Raw genomic sequence first — 18,989 nt, forward strand, 5'->3', positions numbered from 1 at the left:
TGTTTTGCCCATCAGGGTCCTGCCTATTCTTGCTGATGAACTTTAAGGTTATTGAAAATACAGCTCTGTCTTTTCTCTGAGACAGGAACCCCTTAGGTGTGGGGTTTCCTATGGGGGTCTGGCTGTGAGGGAAGCCCAGGGAAATGCGTGCGGCTGCCACTCTTGAACCAGGGGGCTCATCGCGAGCTTTTCCTTCCTGGGGGGATGGAAGTCCAGGGGGGCAGCCCGATGTTGTGGGAAAGGGGCTCCACCTGGGCTCTGCCCCTCACCTGAAGGTGGCCAGCCTGTCCTCGAGCTCCTTGGAGTCCCAGCTGCCTTGGCTGAGAGCTGGGATTAATGCACGTGTCCTCAGGGCCTGCTCTAGGAGGAGCTGAGTCCATGGCGGGTTCTGTGTGGAGCCACGAGCGAGGCCTGCTTACCTTCCAGGCTGCCTGAGCAGTGAGGGTCATCACATCACATCATGGGGGGGCGGGGGTTAGGTGCCCTCAGACCTACCTGAAGACAGAGGCCCTGGGCCGTGATGCCATGGCAGAGCATGGTCAGAGCCCAGGTCACACCCAGCCGCGGGTCTGCTCAGCAAACCTGGTCCTCACACGGCCCTCTGAGGCTTTGGAGGAGGCACACCTCAGGGCCTTTAGGCACTCATCCCTCAGAGCCTCAGTTTGCTGCTCTGTACAATGGGCACAACAACAGCTGTCAGCCCCGAGCCCTCGTCTGGGACCCATTCATTAGGGAGGTGTAAGGTGGCCGGTGATGATCCCCCCCAGCACAGAGGCTGGCTGCTTGGGAACTCCGCTTCTGGGTTGCTGGCCTGTATCCAGTCCACAGCAGGTGAGGCAGGCTGCTCTCAGGACCAGATACCTTTAGTCCCAACCTGCACCCTGGGAAGGTGAGGCTCAGGCTCTGTCACTTCTGGCAACATGGGGGACGTGTGGGGAGGGAGGGACCAGATTTGGGTCATGTGGTCCTTAGGATAGTCTTGTGATATCATTTCCAACTCACAGTAGGGAGCCCCAGTCCTCACAAGGCCAGCATTGAGGACAGGAGCTGTTGCCATGTGAAAAACAGTTATTTTCCCAAACAGTGAACAATCCTCATGATGTCATAGGCCTGCCAGAGGGCCCAAATCAAATCGGTTCTGGTGCTGTGCAGCCTCCAGTAACCCCCTCCGGAGGTGATGACGCAGCCTGGCCGCAGGGCAGGAGAGCGCAGAGGGCTGGGGCCTTCAGGTGGGGCTCCCTGCAGGTTTCTGGGGTCGCATTCCAAAAACAGCCTCTACTCGGAGGAGGGGGGAGCTTAGCAAAGCATCACGCAGCTCAAGGACCACCACAAACAAGGCTCCGATGGCCCTGGGGGCCCCTTCCACTGCAGCAGCAGCGCGTGGGCTCAGAAGTGAGGGTGGCATCTGAGGGTGAGTTAACGGATCCCAGGGAGGAGGGACTGGATGCAGTGGCCGCAGGAGGGGGCGGGCGGGGCTCGAGGTGGCCTCCCCCACGCGCCTTCACGCCTGGCTGAAATCTAATCCTCATTCTTGGGCCCTCATGTCACGGCCTCAGCCCTGGCTTCCCAGCGGCCTGATGCAGTCAAGCTGTTCCCACTCTTCTCTCTTCCTCCAAAGGAAGGACCTTTGCAGATGAAGTCATGGGAATCAAAGCTCCCTCTGCCCCCCCAAACAATGGGAGCCTTGTTGTGTGGCCTCCCGGTATACAGGCGGGCAACCTTTGCTGTCCGTAGGAGCCTTCCCAGCATGACATCATGTAATTCTCAAATCACATGATTGTCCCCATTGCACAGATGAGGAAACTGAGGCTAGGTCTTGGGATTGGCCTGAGGTCACGGAGCCACCAAATGAAAACTCGTCCAGATCCGGCCCCCGCAACTTGAGGTCAGTAGCTCTGAAGCCCACAGATTCAATTCAATTCAATGAATGTTGACTCAGTTCCTGCTGCGTGTCAAGCACAGGGACAAGTGCTGGGAACCTGCATGTACTTCCTGGATGGGATCGTGGGCAACCTCAGGTCTAATGCTCAGGGGAAGCATTCCTTCTCACCTCTCACCAAGAGGGTCTCTTGGGTTATTTTCTGCTAATTGTTTCCATGTTTTCAAGAGATTCACTTTAAAATTAGGCCTTAGCCCACCTCTCAGCTTAATGCAAGATGGTAGGCTCTCGATGCCTCTGTTTGCCATTGTGAGAAGAAGCACATTCTTAAATGTGATTGTGACCAAGGTAATTCCTATAGGACAGTCCATTAGCTTTGAGGACATCACGTTGCCTCCTCGGGTGTTTGTGCCAAACAGACAATTACTTTCTCCATGAAGAGTCTCACCACAGTCCATTCCGTTCTTCAGTTGATCCGCTTCATGCCTGGCTGTCCTCCTATGTACCTGGTCCTGCACACACAGCAACGGCAGCTACGCTTCAGCCTGAGTGTCCAGCGCTTGTGCTGGGCGCTGGGAATCAAAGACGAATGACACAGCCCTGGAGGAGTGGACATCCTTACACTGTGTGTGGCTGAGACCACCCCGTTCTTCAGTCACTACCAGAATCCAAGTCAATACACATACTTTCCACTGGGCCACCTGGTCAACCAGCCAACTGGTGCAGTGGTCTAAATTGACTACAGTGAACTGTCATTTGACCAGTCCGTTTAATTATAAATGTCAACTGGCTGATTCCAGCAATCCCTGTCCCTGCCTGGTACAGGGAAGATGCTCAATAATGAAATGGTCTTGTCTAGGAGGTACTGGAAAATCCAAATCCTGTGGAAATGGCTAGAAGCATCCCCAGACCCTGGCTCATCTGGGGACCAAAGGGAGCTTCACCCAGCTCGGCTGTGCTGGGTCTGGCTGCTGAGAGCACTGTGGTCACTGCAGGCAGGGTCTGCTGGAGGTGTCTCAGTTTACCCAACATGGTCTGAGGGAAAGACAACATGTACCCACGCAGCACACACGAGTATTCTGGGGCGGGGCAGGTGGTTTCACCTGCCGTGGGTCTGAGAGTGGTGGGCATTTGCACATGTTCCAAGGTTACCTGTTCCCTTTTCTAGATTCTGCACTAGCCCCAAACCTTCTGATGAGCCTTGTTTTCTGGGGGCTTTGGAAAGGGGTGTGGAGGCCTGGATTCTCCATGACCATCCTTGCTTGAATTAGTGCATGAGTGTCCATTTTACATGGGAATCTCTTGTGTTTGATTTGTGTGCTGGCGATCTTGTTTGCCCATCCTGGTGCCCTGTCCACCCCTCTCCACCTGCTCTCTGCCCCTGCAGGCTGGCCACTACAGACTGTGTCAGTGGCCTGTCTTTCCTCTGATTCTGGTTGGGTTTGGCCAGTGGGAGGCACTGGGGGAGTGGCAGTGGCAGTGGCAGTGGCTGCGTTCCTCTAGCAAAGGCCCCAGCTCCTCGGTAGCCCTTTACCTCTAGCTCCCTTTCTGGGGTCTGCATCTCCTCTGCTCGGCCCTGGAGGCCGAGGGGTGGTGGCAGCTCCCCACCGTTGGTAGCCCTGGGAGCTCCTCGAGCCCTTGCTGGGTCCCCCTCAGCCTGCCCACACCTCGGAAATAGCTCCTCATTAAACTATTCTCCATCATTCAACTGGAGGGGCCCAATCCCAGCACAGCGGATCAGACGAAGGGCGGTTTGGTGCCCCAAAGTTGAGGACAAGGCCCTGGAGTGGGCTATGCTCCCCCACCCCTAGTACTGCCCCCCAGTGCCGTGAGGGCGAGTGGGGCAGAAAGCAGGCCTTCTCCTAGAACACCACCTTTTCAACTACCCATTTGTCATCAAAATAAGTCCACTTTGACACGTTGAGTCTTTGTTCTGAAGCAGCGCTTTCAATCACTGTCTGGATTGAAAATTCAGAAGATTTTCTTACGGAAAGATTCAAGGATCCCAGAAACCTTCATCCTCATTTTCACCCAGGCCCCCAGCCCACCACGTGTCCGCAGGTGCAGAGAGCAGACACTCAGCAGGTCCCGCTCTGTCTGGGCCCTGGGGCCAACTCAATTCTCCCATAAGACATGGGTGTGAGGGCTCAGGTCTGGGAGCAAAGTGGATCTGGATCCATAGAAGCTGGAGGGACCAGGGATTCCTTCCTCAGAACCAGGGATGTCAGAGGCCCCTCTGGTCCCTGATGCCTTCACAGAGGAGCCTGTGGGCTGGTCCTGGAGAGGAAACCCGGGTCCGGAGGGGGACGGGAGGTACCCGAGGCCTCAGCTGGTCGGTGCCAGGCTGGACCCAGAACTCCCCATCTGTAGTCCTGTGTCCCCTGACGGAGCCTGTGTCAAAGGGGGAGGCCCACTGAGCACCCAGTGAGATTCCTTCATCATCCCCTTGGCTACAAACTTGATGCCTTGTTCAGGATGAGTAAGAAGGAGCAGGGAGGCCGAGCCAGCCCCACGAGGGGACCCAGTCCAAGTCGGGGGGCTCTGGGCAGGCGCGAGCCACCTGAGTCACTCCAAGTGCTGGTCTTCCTTGCTCAGGAGGCCGCCTGGGGGCAAGCCACCAAAGTGCCCAAGGGCCATCCCCCGAAGTCCCTGCAGGACCCCTGCCCCTGTGGGCCCCCGTCTGGGGACCTTCATTCTGATGAAGAGCCTTTGTTTTGAAGCAAACCACCCCAAGAAACGGGGAATCCTGGCTCATCTTGCTCACCTCCCTGGGAAGCCCTGCTGCCCTCTCTCCCCCCAGCCCCCAGGCAGATGGAAGGACCCTCTCTCCTTCCCCCCATGCCCCACCCCCTTCCCTCCAGCCTCTGTGAGTGCTGCCCTCCTGGGGCTGACACAGAAAAAGCTGGGTCTCCTTTGTCCCCAGAGGCAGTCTTTGGAAACAGGGTGCCAACGTAAGGCTTGGGGCAGGGAGAGCAGACAGCCCACCCGAGGCAGCCCCATGTGCCTGAGGCCCAGAGAGGGTCGGCTGCTAGCCGTGGTCACACAGCTGTGGGACAGGCAGAAGCAGGCCCCCCAGGGCTGGGCGCTGACCCCACCTCAGGCCCTTTGCTCTGTGCTGCCCACCCTCTGCAACAGCCTCCGCTTCCTGGGCCTCCGTGTCACCCTCACCCGTGGAGGTCCTCCAAAAGCCACCAGTGGGACACACAGCCAGGAGCGGCCAGTATTCAGAGAGCACGGGAATTCTCTCAAGGCTCCCCCGGCCCTGGGCTCCTTCCTCTGAGGTCTCAGACACCCCCCGGGCAGGAGAGCCGCTTCTCCCATCCATACAGGCTTCCAGAGGCCCAGCCCTTCCCGCTGGTCAGCTCAGAGTTTGGCGTGGTGGCTGCGGAGACCAAGGCTGTGTCCTCTGACGTCCCCTAGTGGCCCGAACCCAGCCCAAGCCCTGGAGGGGACGGCGACACTTTGGTTCACAAACCACAGTGAAAGGGGGCCGTCGCCCGGGGCGGGGGCTCAGCCGGGCCTGCTCCAGGTGCGCCGAGGGGCGGCTCAGGGCTCCTGGCTGGGCCCGAAGGGCTGGGTCCACTTGGAGACGTCCAGGAAGACGGCGGAGGCCCCGTGGTAGAGCCAGAGGCGGGGCAGGGCGCCATGGCGGGTCCAGGCGTCGCGCCCGGGGTCGTAGGCCTCCATCTCCACGTGGTAGTCGCCGCCCATGCCCTGCCAGCGGCCGCCCGTCATGTACAGCGCGTCCCCCAGCGGCACCAGTGCCCCGTTCTCGTGCAGGCTGTGCAGGGACTGCACCTGCGGACGGTCCTCGGTCAGCGTCCAGCGGGCGACTGGAGGGTGCTGGCGACGGTGCCCTCGGGGTGGGACGGGGGGACATGCAGAGAGGACGGCCCGCACCCCATCCAGGGCACCAGCACACCTGCTGCCTGGGACCTCACCCCGGCTGCCCCTCCAGGGCCCCTCAGACTCTCCCTTCAGTGGAGAGACCCCACTGCTCCCCTCTCCACCCTACGTCTCCCAGGATGACGTTTCTGGCCCCCTCTTTCTCTCAGGCCTGAATTTGCTCACATCCGAAGCTGGGAAGTCAAAGGGGGTGGGAGATGTGGAGGCCTGACCCCAGGGCTCCCTCCCAGGGTGACGGCTGGGCTGCGCTTCTGATTCTCGGCTGTTCTCTCTCGGAGGGAACAGATGTGGCCTCAGCCCTGACAGGTGCCCCATGGGACCCATCGCTCTGCCCCTGCACCCCTTGCCTCGGCCCGTAGCCTCAGGGGTGCCCTGGATGGGGGCTGCGGGGTGAGGGCTAAAGATGTGGGCCCTTCTGGAAGAGCCTGGGAGGGCAGGAGGAGAGAGGTCTCCAGGTGAAGACAGTAACGGGCGGCAAACCCCCAGGCCTGGGAAGGACCAAGTGGAGCCCCACACAGCTGGAACCCAACCCAGAACCACGCTGTGGGCTGGGACGGGCCCGGCCGACAGGACCCGGGAAGAAAGCGTCAGCCTGGCAGGGTCCTCCCTGCAGCTGTTCTGCCGCTGTAATGGGGGCCTCCGGTCAGCTGAGCGCTGACGCCAGGGGACAGCTGCGGCCAGCAGGGTCACAGACACAGAGGCCTTGCTGTTGCCCTGCTGGCCCTCAGCTAGTGCTGAGGCCACCACGGGCTCTGGGCAGTGTCCCTCCTCCTTCTCGGGAAGAAACAGGGAGGAAGGCCAGGGCTCCGTTGCCCCCAGAGGTCCACCCACTGCCCCGTCCCCTGGGCCTGATGGAGGAGGGAGGGAGTAGCGGCAATGGGGGTGGGGGGAATGGGGTGCCTAGGACTGGCTGCTCCCCGCTTCCACAGCTCAGGAATCCCCTCCCTGGCTTGACCACCCCCAGGGCCGGGAGACTCACTCCCCGTCGGGCCTGGCCGACACCAAGAAGGAAGCGCTGTCTCTGAGTCCACAGGTCCCTGAGTAACCCCCCCACCTCGGCTGAGCCCGGGTTTGCCCCCTGAGGAGGAGGACAGGCGCTGTGGGCTGGGGGCGGAGCGTCCTCCGTGACCAGCAGCCCGAGGCCCCCCGGCGCGCCCATCCTCGGGGGGGCTCTGGGCTCCTGTGTCTCCATTCACTGTCCCCACCTCCCCCGGCGGTGACATCCCCAGACCCCACCGTCCCCAGGCCTGCTCTCTGCAGGGTCGGGGGTCCAGGTGGGGTCGCCCTGGGAGGTGAGGCTGGCTCACCTTCTGCCACAGGTTGGCCCCGGGGTCGTACACGTAGACCTTCTTGGTATTGTCCCCCACCAGGTAGAGCGCCCCGTGCAGCGCAGCGCAGCGCGGCGAGGACAAGTACTTGGGGAGGAAGGGCGAGGCAATCACGCTCCACGCGTCTGCGGGGACACGCCCCAGCCCGGGTCACCGGGCGGTCGTGCGGCCAGGACTCCCGAGGGGGGCCCAAAGCCTGCACAGAGTCTAGAGCCCAAGCTGGCGCCCACTGTGCCTTGGGGGTCCGGGCCACTGCTCCTCCCCAGAAGGCCAGTTCCAGGCAGATGCAGCAGCTTTCAGTCCCAGGGCTGGGCTTCCCTGTCCCCCGCCCTGGGCACTCTGCCCCCAGCCCCCTATACCTCTAGGCTGGGATGGAGCTGTGGCTCTGAGCTGGTGACCTCCTTTGTCCCCTGCCCCTTGGTCCCCTGCCTTCCTCGACTGTCCCATCCGCCGCTGATGGGGCTGTGGCGGCCCGCTCCCTGCCCCCCTCGGCCTCACCTACCCCTGGGGCCTCCACCCTCCCACTCACTGAGGTGGGATCCCACCTGTGCCCTGCCCCCGGGTCCCACCTACCCCTCAGCCACGCTGGGAGGGACTGGCGGCCCGGCCCCGGCCCCTCCCTGTGCCCCATGCCCCGTCTCCCCGACCTGTGACAGGATTGTAGCACTGCAGAGCCAGGGCGTTGTACTTGCAGGCGCTGGAGCCCACCAGGTAGAGCCGGCCCTGGCAGCCGGCCGCCGAGAAGTTGCTGACGTACTTGAGGGCTGGGCTGACGGGCGTCCAGGTGTCTGTGTAGGGGTCATAGCTCTCCACCTCTACAACATCCAGAGTGGTGCCTGCAGGGGGAAGGGGTGGAGGCATCAGGCTGCAGGGGGCTAGGATGAGGGAAGGGTCCTGGAAACGTAGGGTCTGGGGCTCTGTAGAGGCCGCAGGGACCACTCCGGGTGCCCAGGAGGGGAAGGGCAAGAGAAGAAGGGCACGGCCTTGAGAGGCAGGTGGCTTATCCTCATTTTACAGAGAGCGAAGCTGGGGCTCGGAGAGGTGAGGGTGTTTGCCCAAGGCCTCACCTCCAAGAAGTGGCATGAGGGTGGCACCTGGACCCAGGACTGCCCGGCTCCAGAGTGGGCAATGGGGCCTCACGGTGAAGCCCAGCCTCTCTGAACCCTTCAGAGCCCAGGGCGCTTGGAGAGGTGCCCACGGGGCCCCCAGGAGGCCACCACCCCCCGACCCCTCACATGGTGGGGTCCTTCCGTGGGAGAGAGGAAGTCAGTGTGGAGGGAGCTTTAGGCAGCACCTCCGCCCTGGATGCGACAATGACATAGACCAGCCGTGGGTGGGAGGGCTCCCTGCTCTCCCTGGAGCCCACCTTGGGCTCTGAGAGCCTGGGGACCCTGAGCTGCCCTGGGCCCTACGCCGCGTGCCCTCTACCCTTGGGCCAGGGATACGGCAGCCACTGAGGGCAAGGGGGCCCGGCCAGGACAGGTGGGGCACCTAGGACGGCCTCAGGGCCAGCTTGTCACCTCCTCCCACACGCATCTCATGTCTCAATACTCATCTAACCGTTAGCTTCTCCTTGCAGCAGCTCTGGGGTGTGAGGGGGATAGGGTGGGCCCTGGGCTCAGGCTGAGGACGTGGTGTGGTCAAAGGTGACAGCAAAAGGAGGCACGGTGGATCCCCTCACCCCAGGGACGTCACCGAGGAGGTGACCCCAAGCTGAGGGCTGAGCCCAAGTTTCTGGGATGGGAGTGGTCGTCCCTGCTGGCAGCTCGAGGCCCCAGCTCCTCATGGGTCCCTTTCAGGGACTGACTCCTTGTCCTGTTCTTGCGTCCCTGGAGAGCATTGAATCACCCTGGGGCCGGCTACCAAGGCTCGCGTCTGAGCCTCACCCCGATGCCCAGGGAGCAGGTGGCCCAGGTGTGGGGTCGAGAGGCTGCCAGGCGGCAGAGGGTGAGGAGGGCCGGAAGGAGGCAGGAGGCGGGGGGAGGGAGCCTCACCGCCAATGGCGTAGATCTCCCCGTTGAGCGCCGCGCTGGCGTGGTTCGTGCGGGCCTTCAGCATGGGCGCCACAGGCCTCCAGGCTGCCTCCCTCAGCGGGAAGCACCAGGCCTGCGTCGTGGACCAGGTGTCCGTCTTGGTGCCCCGAGAGCCCCCTGCCGGGAGAGGCTCTGTCCACTCGGGCGCCCGCCAGCCTGGGCTCTCCAGGGTCCCGGCCCCTTCCCCCCACGCCGGGCCTCCGTCCTGCTGGACACTGGGCGCGGGGTGACTGTGGTGGCGCAGTCTCGCCGTGTGACTTGGACAGGTCCCTCCACACCCCAGAAACAAGCGGGACCAGATCAGTGGTTTCAAGCCTCCACCAGTGGAAGCTTTTTTCTCAATCAAACCTTACAAGGACCCCCCCAACTTCTAAGATATAAAACAGAAGACTGACCCCGGCACCCTCCATCACACAGTTCCTTCTGGGGAGGCCCTGGCTGTAGGACAGAACACAGGACGGTTCCCTGCACCCTCATGTGGATTTTAAATGTCCTTGTTTTCACACGATGGAAAGGTCTGGAAGAGTCTTGACTAAAGAGGCAGGGATCCCCCTGAGTGGAGGGCAGGGGTTGGTTCTCACGGGCATTACATTCAGGGGTCAGATCTGCTCTGTGGATTAAGGGGTCAGATCTGCTCTGAATGGATTAAGGGGTCAGATCTGCTCTGTGGATTAAGGGGTCAGATCTGCTCTGTGGATTAAGGGGTCAGATCTGCTCTGTGGATTAAGGGGTCAGATCTGCTCTGTGGATTAAGCTGCCGGGAGCCTGGCTCAAGGCGGGGAGCGCCGCCTGCCCACCTGTCACGTAGACATTGTTGTTCAGCGCCGCCAGAGAGAAGCCCCACTTGTGGTAGTCAGGGAAGTCTGGGAGCGCCATCCACCTCTCTGGCAAGAAGAGAGAGGGGTCAGGGTGGCTGGGCTCACTGCGGGGGCCTCTCCTCCCCGCTCTAGGGGTGCAGAAATGTCCCCTCACCGGTGGGGAGGGCCGAGGGGCGGGACTCAGCTGGGGGCAGAGGTTGGGGAGGACACCAAACGGGGTGGGGCTCGAGGTGGCCCCAGGTGCTGCGTGTGCATCAGGCTTGGCTCCTGGAGACCCCTGGTGCCCCACGCCGCCCTCAGAGCCCGGCACCCAGACTGGACACCTGACTGCACCCAGGGTGTGCCGAGACGTGGTCCAGCCTCCAGAGGCCAGGTCTCACCCTGACCCTGCAGCTGATCCCACTGTCCCCCGATGGACCTTTTGGGCCTGAGTCAGGTCCCACCTCAGTCAGATGGGGGAATGGGTTAAAGGGGCCTGACCACTAGCCACAGGTGGGTTATGACACAAGCATCATTCATTCACTCATTTCTCATCCGTTCATTCATCCTGAGCACCGTCCGTGCCCACGGGCAGCGTGGAGGGGATCAGACGCGGCCATGTAGCAGGCAGAGCGGGTCCAAATCCCAGCTCTTCTGCTCCAGCGGTGTGGCCTTGGATAAACCCCAGCCTCGGTTTCCTCATCTGTAGAATGGGGCTAATTCCCATCTCTCGGGGGTGTGGGGACTACAGGAGACTCGTCTGTCAGATGGCAGCTGCTGTTAAAAGTACGGTCCCTAATGTGAGGGATGGGGTGATGCACCCACGCTGGACCTGCCTTCACGAAGCTACATGAGGTAAACTGAAGCAAGAGATGAGAAAGCGCTTTGAAAAAACCAAAATGAGGCAATAACTGTGGGAATGGTTAAGTCCTAGAATGGACACACTTTGGGTGCTTGTGGGAGGCTGTGGGAGAGACCTGGGCCTCGGGGATGTCCCTGGGAGGACTTTGTTTACTGTGTACGACACTTTTCAGGACACGTGAAACCCCAGGCTTCACTCAGTGCCTGCTCGCTGGGCAGGGACTGCGTGTCCCCCTGACTCATGTCTGTGTCACCCCAGGGTGGAGACTGCCCAGCGGTCACCAGACCTTTGCCTGCCAGTGCCCGCCTGCCCCCTCCCCTTGGGGTCTGGGGGACAGCTGCTCCTGGGCTCAGCTCCTGACGTCAGCCCCCAAATCCCTTCTCGTCAGCCCCTGACCTGGGACAGCCGGCCTCGGACTTCCTGGAGCCCGCCAGCCGCTGACGCCATGGGGGTGGTGGCCACCTGCCGAGCGGCCCCAGGACAGCGGCCAGCTCTCAGTGCTTTCCAAGGAGCTTCCTGTGGCCAGTGTGGCCCCTCCACCGTCCTGCTGCCCTCTCAACCCTGCTTTCCTGTGGGAGGGGGAATGCAATGGGGCTCCCGGGCAGGAGAGGCTCCATCCAGACGGCAGGCCTGGCTCCTCTTCCCACTGGCTCCTTGTGACAAAGGCCATCTCACAGATGAGGAAACCGAGGCTCAAGGAGGTGGAGTGACCCGCTCAAAGGCCGGAATCAGAGCCCCACTGGGCCGACCCAGAGCCTGAGCTCTCCCTCCCCAGGCTGCCTGCACCCCCGGCCCTCTGTCCGTCCCCTGGGACCTGGTTCCATTGGGCGCACAGGGCAGGGGTGCCAAGAGGAAGCAGCGGTCAGGCCGCCCTCCTACCCCAGCCAGCGGCCACCTTCCCACGCTGTGCCGTCTGGGCGGTAGTACCCTTTACCCAGGGCCCCGGGGCCCAAAGTTAGGGCTGTGGCTGGAAGGAGAGGGGGTCGCAGCGCCCCCCACGGTCAGTCCCCCTCCCCTGCGGGGGCCCCAGTTTCCTCTGCAGCCCCCATCCCGCCCCCGCGAGGACGGTGGGTGCCCCGCTCTCTGGGCAGCCCGTGTCGGGGCGCGAGGACAACAGGGCCGGTGCCCTGGGCGCGGGGACGGGTACTCACTGGCCCTGGTGTCGTAGAAGGCGAAGTTCCCGGGGCGGGGGGCCAGCTCCTGGGCGCCCCCCTCCTCCTCCTCGTCCTCCAGCGCCTGCCCACCGACCACCACCAGAACTTCCTCCAGCTCCTGCGGGAGCCCGAGCAGCGCCTGCGGGGCCGGGAGGGTGGGGTCAGAGGCACCCGGGCGCTGGCAGGCCGCCAAGGTGGCTTCTGAGGCGGCTGGTGGCCTGGGCGTTTGGGGGCAGCCGTGGGTCCTCTGCGTGGCCCCGTGCCAGGGCGGGGCGAGCTTCAGTGCGTGCATGCCCGGGCGCGTTTGTGCGTGGGTGTGCACTCACACACACACATGCACACGCCGTGCTTGCCGCGGGCCGGCGATGGTAAGAGGCGCTCAGGACTGGGAGAGGTGGGGCAGCAGGTCCTGGTGTGCCTGCGCGTGAGACCTGCTCCCTTCCAGCGGCCCTCACACGCCTTCAGAACCAAGGCCCGTACGTTTCCCCAGCTCCCCACCGAAGCTCCCCTCCCCACCAGGAGCCCAGCCTGTGGCAGGTCGCGCTGGGATGGCCCAGCGGGAAATGCTGGGATGTTCCTGCCTGGGTGGGTAAGTAGCCACTGCCCAGACCTCCCAGATCCCGGGGTCCCACTGCCTCTGAGACCCGCCCTCCCACCACCAGCAGTCACAGGGTGACCGCCTAGTGGGCGGGGCTCCTAGCTGGCTCCAGCACGAGGCCGCCCTCCATGCCTGGCGGGGCCCGGCGGGGCAGTGGTTAGTATTTGCCGCCACACACCCCGCCACTGGCCTGAGCCACGTCTTTGTCCCCTGACGTGGCTCCTAAGAAGTCCTTCCGAGCAAGGCTGCCTGGCAGCGGACAGACTTCGGCTCCCCTGGCCCGTCGCTTCATTAGGACCTGTCCACCCACCAGGCCCACCTCCAGCACAGATAGGAAATTGCACCCGATAAACGCTTGAGCAGCTTCCTAAGGGGCAGGTGGTGGCCAGCTGCCACGCCTGTCCGTGCTCCTTGCCTGGGCACAAGCTGTGCCATCTTCCTGTACTATTTTCCCCCTTGCCAAGCTCCTATCCTCCCTCTAAAGCCCAGCTCAGATGCTGCCTCCTCCGGAGAGCTCTCTGTGACTGCCTGACCCTCTGAGGATGCCCACAGTCCAGTGCTGGCCTTTCTCATGCTGCCTTAGGTGTGTTTCCAGGTTTGTCCCCACCAAGCTGTGGGCTCCTTCAAGACAGGGGCTGGGAATGACCACTTCCGGGGTCCCTCTCCCCTCACGTCCAGGGTATGGCACACACAGGGGCGCAACCTGTACTTGGGGATGAACTGCGACCCCCTCACAGGTGACCGGCCCAAGGGAGGCAGAGTTGCAAGGTTGGGGACACCCCCGTCCTACTGTCTGTCCCCGTGCAGGTGGGGTCTCTGGAGCTCCTCTCCCCGCTCCCCACCTGTCACTCACTCACCCCCTCGTGGCCCTGGGACAGGGCCTCCCGACAGGCCTCCGACTCCCGGATCAGCGGCTCCGTGGCCAGCAGCTGCTGCACGCGGGGCCGGGGCACGGCGTCCAGGTGCACCAGGCCGAGCAGCTCGGGCAGGTGGGTGGCCCGGGCCTGGGGGTCGTGGCGCACCCAGCGCAGCAGGGCCTCCAGCCGGCTCTGCTCCGGCTGCACCTGCAGCAGGTCGCCGGCCAGACAAGTGGCCAGCCGCTCCTGGGACAGCTGCAGAAACTCATCCTCCTGTGCCACGGCCTCGAAGTTCTCCCGCAGGAAGGCCCAGGCCTTGGCAGCCACGCCCAGCAACCCCTGCTGCTCCCCAAACTCACAGATGCCGAGGCAGTTGGTGGCGTCAAGCTGCTGCTGCAGGTAGCGGCCGCAGACCTTCTGCACGGCGGGGAAGTGGAGGCGCGCGGCCGTGCGGGTCAGCGCCTCCACGTTGCCCTGGGTGATGGTCAGCCGGCCCGTGTACACGAAGTCCACCAGCTGCGCCACCACGGCAGGCTCCAGGTCCCTCAGCTCCACGCGCGCCGAGAAGCTCTCGGCGAAGTCGCCCGCGAACATGGCGTGGAAGTAGGGGCTGCTCAGCGCCAGGAGCCCCCGGTGGCAGGGCAGCTCCCGGCCTCCCACCAGCAGCGTGACGTCCGCCAGCTTGGGCTGGGAGCGCAGCCGCCGCAGGCCGTCCAGCATGTCCTGGGCGTGTGAGGGCAGGTGGAAGTCCAGGTCGTCCACGTTCCACACCATGACTGCGCGGCCACCTGCTGACGGGCGTCCCCACGGGCTCCTAGGGAGAGGAGCCAGCACGGTCAGCCACGGGCACAGTCTCGCCGGCCCGAGGTCACCCATCCACCCAACCGTCGGTCTGAGCGTCAACTATGTGTGAAGCGCTTCGCCCAGCCTCTCACCTAAGCCATCCCCACAGCCCTGGAGGGCAGGCAGTGTCTTTCCCAGGTTACAGTGTGGAGGTTGAGGCTCAGGGCGGGAGACCCAGCCATGGTCAAGCGATCAGGGCAGGCCAGCAGGAGAGCCAAGCCTCAGCCCCCCTCCATACCTCTGTGCTATGCAGAACAGACCTCCTGGAGCGTGGGGATCCCTGTGGCCCCCAAACCCCCAAGTGGCCTCCTCTGCTCCCAGATCCCACCTTGCTGGGGAGAGCATCGGCATTTGAATAGTTTCTGCCCCATAGGTCCTCACTGGCCATGACCTTGCTGGGTCACCTTGGGTGAGCCACGCCCCTCTCTGACCCCAGCTTCCTCATCTGCCGATTAAGAGGCTGGCGGTGAAAGGGGCCGAGGGATCACGTCCCCGCGGCAGCTTGTGCTGTCACGGTGCCCCCCACGTGCCAGGCCCATCCTGAGCTTTGCACAAATACTCATCACTCAGCCCTCACGGCAACCCCGAGAGCTGGGTGCTGTTTGAGTCCCTTTTACAAGTGGGGAAACAGAGGCAAAAAAGGCTCAAGTCGCTTGTCCAAGACCACACAGCTCAGACGTGGGGGAACCAGGCTCGGGGGCCTGGGCCCTGAACCCCCAGGTTACACGTCGCTGGGCGTAGGTTGGTAAAGATAAGCAGGCAGAGGAAACTTTCCGGAGGGCAGTCACCGTTCAAATTGCCTGATTCAGCAAATCCTTTTCTGGGCTTATTTAATGATGTGCATATTTCTTTATGATCTTCTGATATTTTTGCCCTGAGAAAACCGCCCCAGAGAAAGAAAAGTTCTGCACAGGTGATCTCACCCCGAGTTACCACACAGCAAAAGAGCTGTCTGTCCACCAGGGGGCAGCTTCGGACCCATCAAAGCGAAGGCCAGTGCAAAATGCTGGGTCAACCAAGAGCCATCAAAATGACAAAGCCCCATAAGGAGAACCGTACACTACCGATGCCCCGGGGGCGGGTGTGCCGGTGGTGGGAGCTTGAGCAGGGAAACACCCAAGGAACCCACCTAGGGGCCCAAGGACCGGCCTGGGCTCTGCCCAGACAGGACTGGTAGGGAGCCCTGGTCAGGGTCCATCCTGCCTGACCCAGCGGTCTCTCTGGCCAGGATGAAGGCGGCCCTTCCCTCCCAGGGGAGCGCAGGAGATCAGTCAGGCGGCCACCCCGCCCCCAGGCCTCTCATTCCCCTCATTGCTGTGTCCCCGTTCTCCGGGTATTGCAGCCCCGGGGACCAGCGGGCCGGGGTGCCCAGCACCTTCCCGTGGGGCCTCAGGTTGTCTGCTGACACCTGCTGCCCCGCAGTTCCAGCAGGGGGGCGGGAGCTTCCAGAGGGTCTCAGAGCCTCCACCCAGCGCCTGCCAGGCCAGGAGAGAGGAGGGCAGAGTGGGCAGGACACCAAAGGGCCTTAACCCAGCTCTGGCCAGGGGCTGGATGCTGTGGCCCTGGCTGCAGTCAGAGGTGTGGTCCAGCCTCCCCCGGCCCACCCTCGCCCTCTTCCCCAGCCAGGACCTGGAAGGAAGCAGGCCCGCTGAGCCCCTAGTCCCCGCTGAGGGGCCTGGCCTAGCCAGTGTGCAGGGTCTCTCCAAAGCACCCAGCGCTGTGATCTCCAAGCCCACTGAGCTGTCCCACTAGAACCCACCCTCCCCTTTCTGGTCCCAGCCCTGGTCCTCACCTCCCCTTCCCATCTGCCCACCAGACCCTACCTCTCAGTCGGCACCTGGACCTTGTCTCAGAGCTCAGGCTGGAGAGCAGGACTGCTCAGGCGGCCAAGGGGTATGGAGGGCCTGCTGGGATATGACTGGGCTGGGCTGGGCTGGGCAGGGCGGCCACGTGGGGACAGAAGGCTATTTTTAGCCTCTGTCAGTGTCGGAGGGAGGGAGGGAGGGAGGGAGGGAGGGTGGCCAGTGGGGGAAGGAGAGAGGTGGCAGCTCTTCCCTGGCTGTCCTCTCTGAAAGCCCACACTGGCCTGGAGCCTCCTGTGACCCCCTGAGCCAGGACAGGTGGCCGGAAGCATCCCAGGGCCGGGGCGAGTCTGGGCTTAGCCCCTCCCAGTGGTGTTTGGCTGACGGGGGGCGGGGGGCGCGGCTCCCCCCACTTCTGTTTCTTCATCTGCAAGAGGGGGACGGTGAAGCCTGAGCTGGGGACTCAGGGGCCACACGGAGCCCCCAGTTCAGGGCTTCGGCGTCCTGAGTACCCAGCAGGTACCAGCTTCCCTGTGGTTATTGACAGGTGCCTCTTATTCTCTGTCAAGTAGGAAAAAGTTATCATCATGAAGAAATGTGGGTTGCTCAGCAAAGACTTTCAAAACCTGGGGTCCCTGGTGGCGAGGAGTCTCGGTGGTAAAGGAGGGGCCCAGAGAGGTGCCCGCCAGGCTGGTAACAGGGTGGTGGGAGCCCAAGGATCTGTCCCCTCGTATTGTGGCCTTGGCCTCCCTGCCCTGCTGTCTTCATTAGTCGTGAGCATTAAAGATGGCTAAGAAATGGGATCGTCTACAAATACAGCAGCGGCGGCTCGCAGTCTCCCCGGAGTGGGGAGTCCCTGACGTCTGGGTCTCAGTGGGGCTCTGGAGCCACAGGCCCTGACTGAGTCTGGGCTTGAGCCTGAGGAGCTGAGAGGGTGTCTCTCATGCCAGCAGTCAGAGGAAAGCTTCCCGGCCCAGGGCCTACAGGTACACAGGAGAGAAGCCTGCAGCCTGGTGAGGCCAGGTGGGGTCTCTGCCTGTCAGCCCCTCCTTCCTGTACCCGCGTGGGCTTTACCAATACAACCATTTTTCTAGGCGTGCTGCGACCTGGAAGAGTCAGGCAGGGCCGAGGCTGACAGAGGTCTCCTGACACCCACTAGGGATTGGCTTGATGCTCTTATGGTGCAGAGCGGCCCCGGGGGTCCCAGGGTGACAGCCTCACTCCTGGCAAGATTGGGTAATTTCCCAAGGGTATCTGGGTGTCATGACACCTCGCGTCCGAGACAGATGGCTCTGCTTCCTGCTGGGGTGCTTGTTGTGAGCTGGGCACCACAGTCTCTGCTCACGTGATGTGAGAACCCAGACGTTACACACATGCTGCAGTGATTGCCTAGTTGATTATACGTTCACAAGGTTCTTCCATACTTTGCTCACTCACAGGTTTCCTGAATCCATGCTTCCCTCCCCAGCCCAGCTCAGCCCCGTCATATCCCAGTTCAGGCCAGTCCAGTCATAGCCCAGCCCAGCCCAAGGCCCTGCCCCCTGCCCCCAGAGAGTCCCAGGACTTTCCCCCTAGCCTCAGGCATCAGCCTCATGCCCGCGGAACTCATGGATGGCCCCACCTCTCACTGTGTCCAGGGCCATCCTGGGGAAGGCGCTGGAGGGAGAACAGAGTTATTGGTCTCGCCTCCCAGCCCCACTGTGTTTGCAGGCAGAACGCGAAGGGTTAAGGCATTCCTGGCTCAGGCTGGAGGAAATGAGGACAGGGGATTCTGATGACAGGCCACTGTCACAGGCAGCTGCCTCCCCTCGTGTGCCAAGAAAGGAGGCTCTTCGGGGACCCAACGCCTCAGATGACAGGTCAGTTTGGGAAACTCGAAACCAGGGGCTCAACATGTCCTCATCATCAGATTGCTATCGAGTGGTGCAGTTTTTAAAAATACGCTGCTTGTTTCTTTTTATGATGGTAAAAATAACACGTTCATTGTGGGAAATTTGGAAAACACACAAAAGTACAAAGAAAAAAACTGGTAGAAGAAAATCCCCATGAACACACTGGTGTTAGAATGACTGCAATGTGTTGTGTGTCCTGTTTTATCACAATATTCTATCGTGAGTATTCCTGATGTGATTAGTCTTTGAAAATATGATTTTTGGGACTTCCCTGGCGGTCCAGTGGTTAAGATTTCGCCTTCCAAGGCAGGGGGTGTGGGTTCGATTCCTGGTCGGGGAGCTAAGATCCCACATGCCTCGTGGCCAAAAAAAAAAAAAAAAAACCAAAACATAAAAAGAGAAGCGATATTGTAACAAATTCAATAAAGACTTTAAAAAATGGTCCACATCAAAAAAATAAAAAGAAAATATGATTTTTAATTTCATCATAAAGGGAACATATCACACTTTAAGAAGGTGGAAGTGACACCCGGTCACTCCTATTAATGGACGTGTGAGTTGTGTGCCGTTTTGGACTATGATAACTAGTACGGTGTCACCTCTGTGATTACTGCCCCAGAACAGATTTGGAGAGTGAGATCACCAAGGTTTACAGCTCGATGTGTGGACAAGAGGGTCGTCATCTTGGGTGACGGAGGCACTTTCTCCAGCAGGAGGCAAAACTGTCCCCTACATTTGGCCCGGTGCCTTCACGCTGTGAGGTCCTGCTCAACCAGACCCATCCATCCCCTCGGTCATACATTTTTTTTCCCAAATAGTTACCAACATTCTCTGTACTGTTATTAATAATTCCTTCTTTCCCCCACGGATTTGCTGCAGTGCCTTTATCTCAAGGGCAAAGTTTTCTGTGTGAAATATCTCAGCTTTCTCTCTTCTGGTCTGTTGATCTGAGTGACCATATTCTGGGGTCAGAACCACCTTGTTTGATGGACTATTGCTTTATAATTATGATGTCATCATATTTGAAATGTAAGCCCC

The 18,989-nt window shown here is 61.5% G+C and overlaps 1 protein-coding gene across 5 annotated transcripts; it reads right to left on the reverse strand.

Annotated features, from left to right (window-relative positions):
- Positions 1-4,742: 4,742 nt before the first annotated feature.
- On the reverse strand, positions 4,743-16,163 carry KLHL30 (kelch like family member 30). 5 transcript variants are annotated; one of them, XM_068543709.1, is made up of 8 exons: positions 16,081-16,163; positions 13,415-14,228; positions 11,957-12,098; positions 9,944-10,030; positions 9,108-9,263; positions 7,761-7,949; positions 7,093-7,238; positions 5,334-5,677 (listed from the first exon to the last, which is right to left on the reverse strand). In XM_068543709.1, exons 2-8 carry the CDS (start codon positions 14,186-14,188, stop codon positions 5,426-5,428), a joined length of 1,746 nt encoding a protein of 581 aa, XP_068399810.1. In that variant the 5' UTR covers positions 14,189-14,228; positions 16,081-16,163; the 3' UTR covers positions 5,334-5,425. The 5 variants fall into 5 exon arrangements, with proteins under 5 accessions (XP_068399809.1, XP_068399810.1, XP_068399806.1 ...); XM_068543708.1 differs by lacking the exon at positions 7,093-7,238 and having other exon boundaries at positions 4,743-5,677; XM_068543705.1 differs by having other exon boundaries at positions 5,586-7,238.
- Positions 16,164-18,989: the final 2,826 nt, after the last annotated feature.

The sequence above is a fragment of the Eschrichtius robustus genome, chromosome 5, assembly GCF_028021215.1.
Source record: "Eschrichtius robustus isolate mEscRob2 chromosome 5, mEscRob2.pri, whole genome shotgun sequence".
Lineage (NCBI taxonomy): Eukaryota > Metazoa > Chordata > Mammalia > Artiodactyla > Eschrichtiidae > Eschrichtius > Eschrichtius robustus.

Bases quoted from the DNA above. Each gene is read 5' to 3' on its own strand.
- KLHL30 (XM_068543705.1), bottom strand. From the start codon at position 14,188: ATGGTGTGGAACGTGGACGACCTGGACTTCCACCTGCCCTCACACGCC. The intron at 12,099-13,414 runs GTGAGTGAGTGA...CCGGCCCCGCAG, and splicing joins TGTCCCAGGGCCACGAGGGG to GCGCTGCTCGGGCTCCCGCA. The intron at 7,239-7,760 runs GTCGGGGAGACG...GTGTCCCCGCAG, and splicing joins GTGCTACAATCCTGTCACAG to ACGCGTGGAGCGTGATTGCC.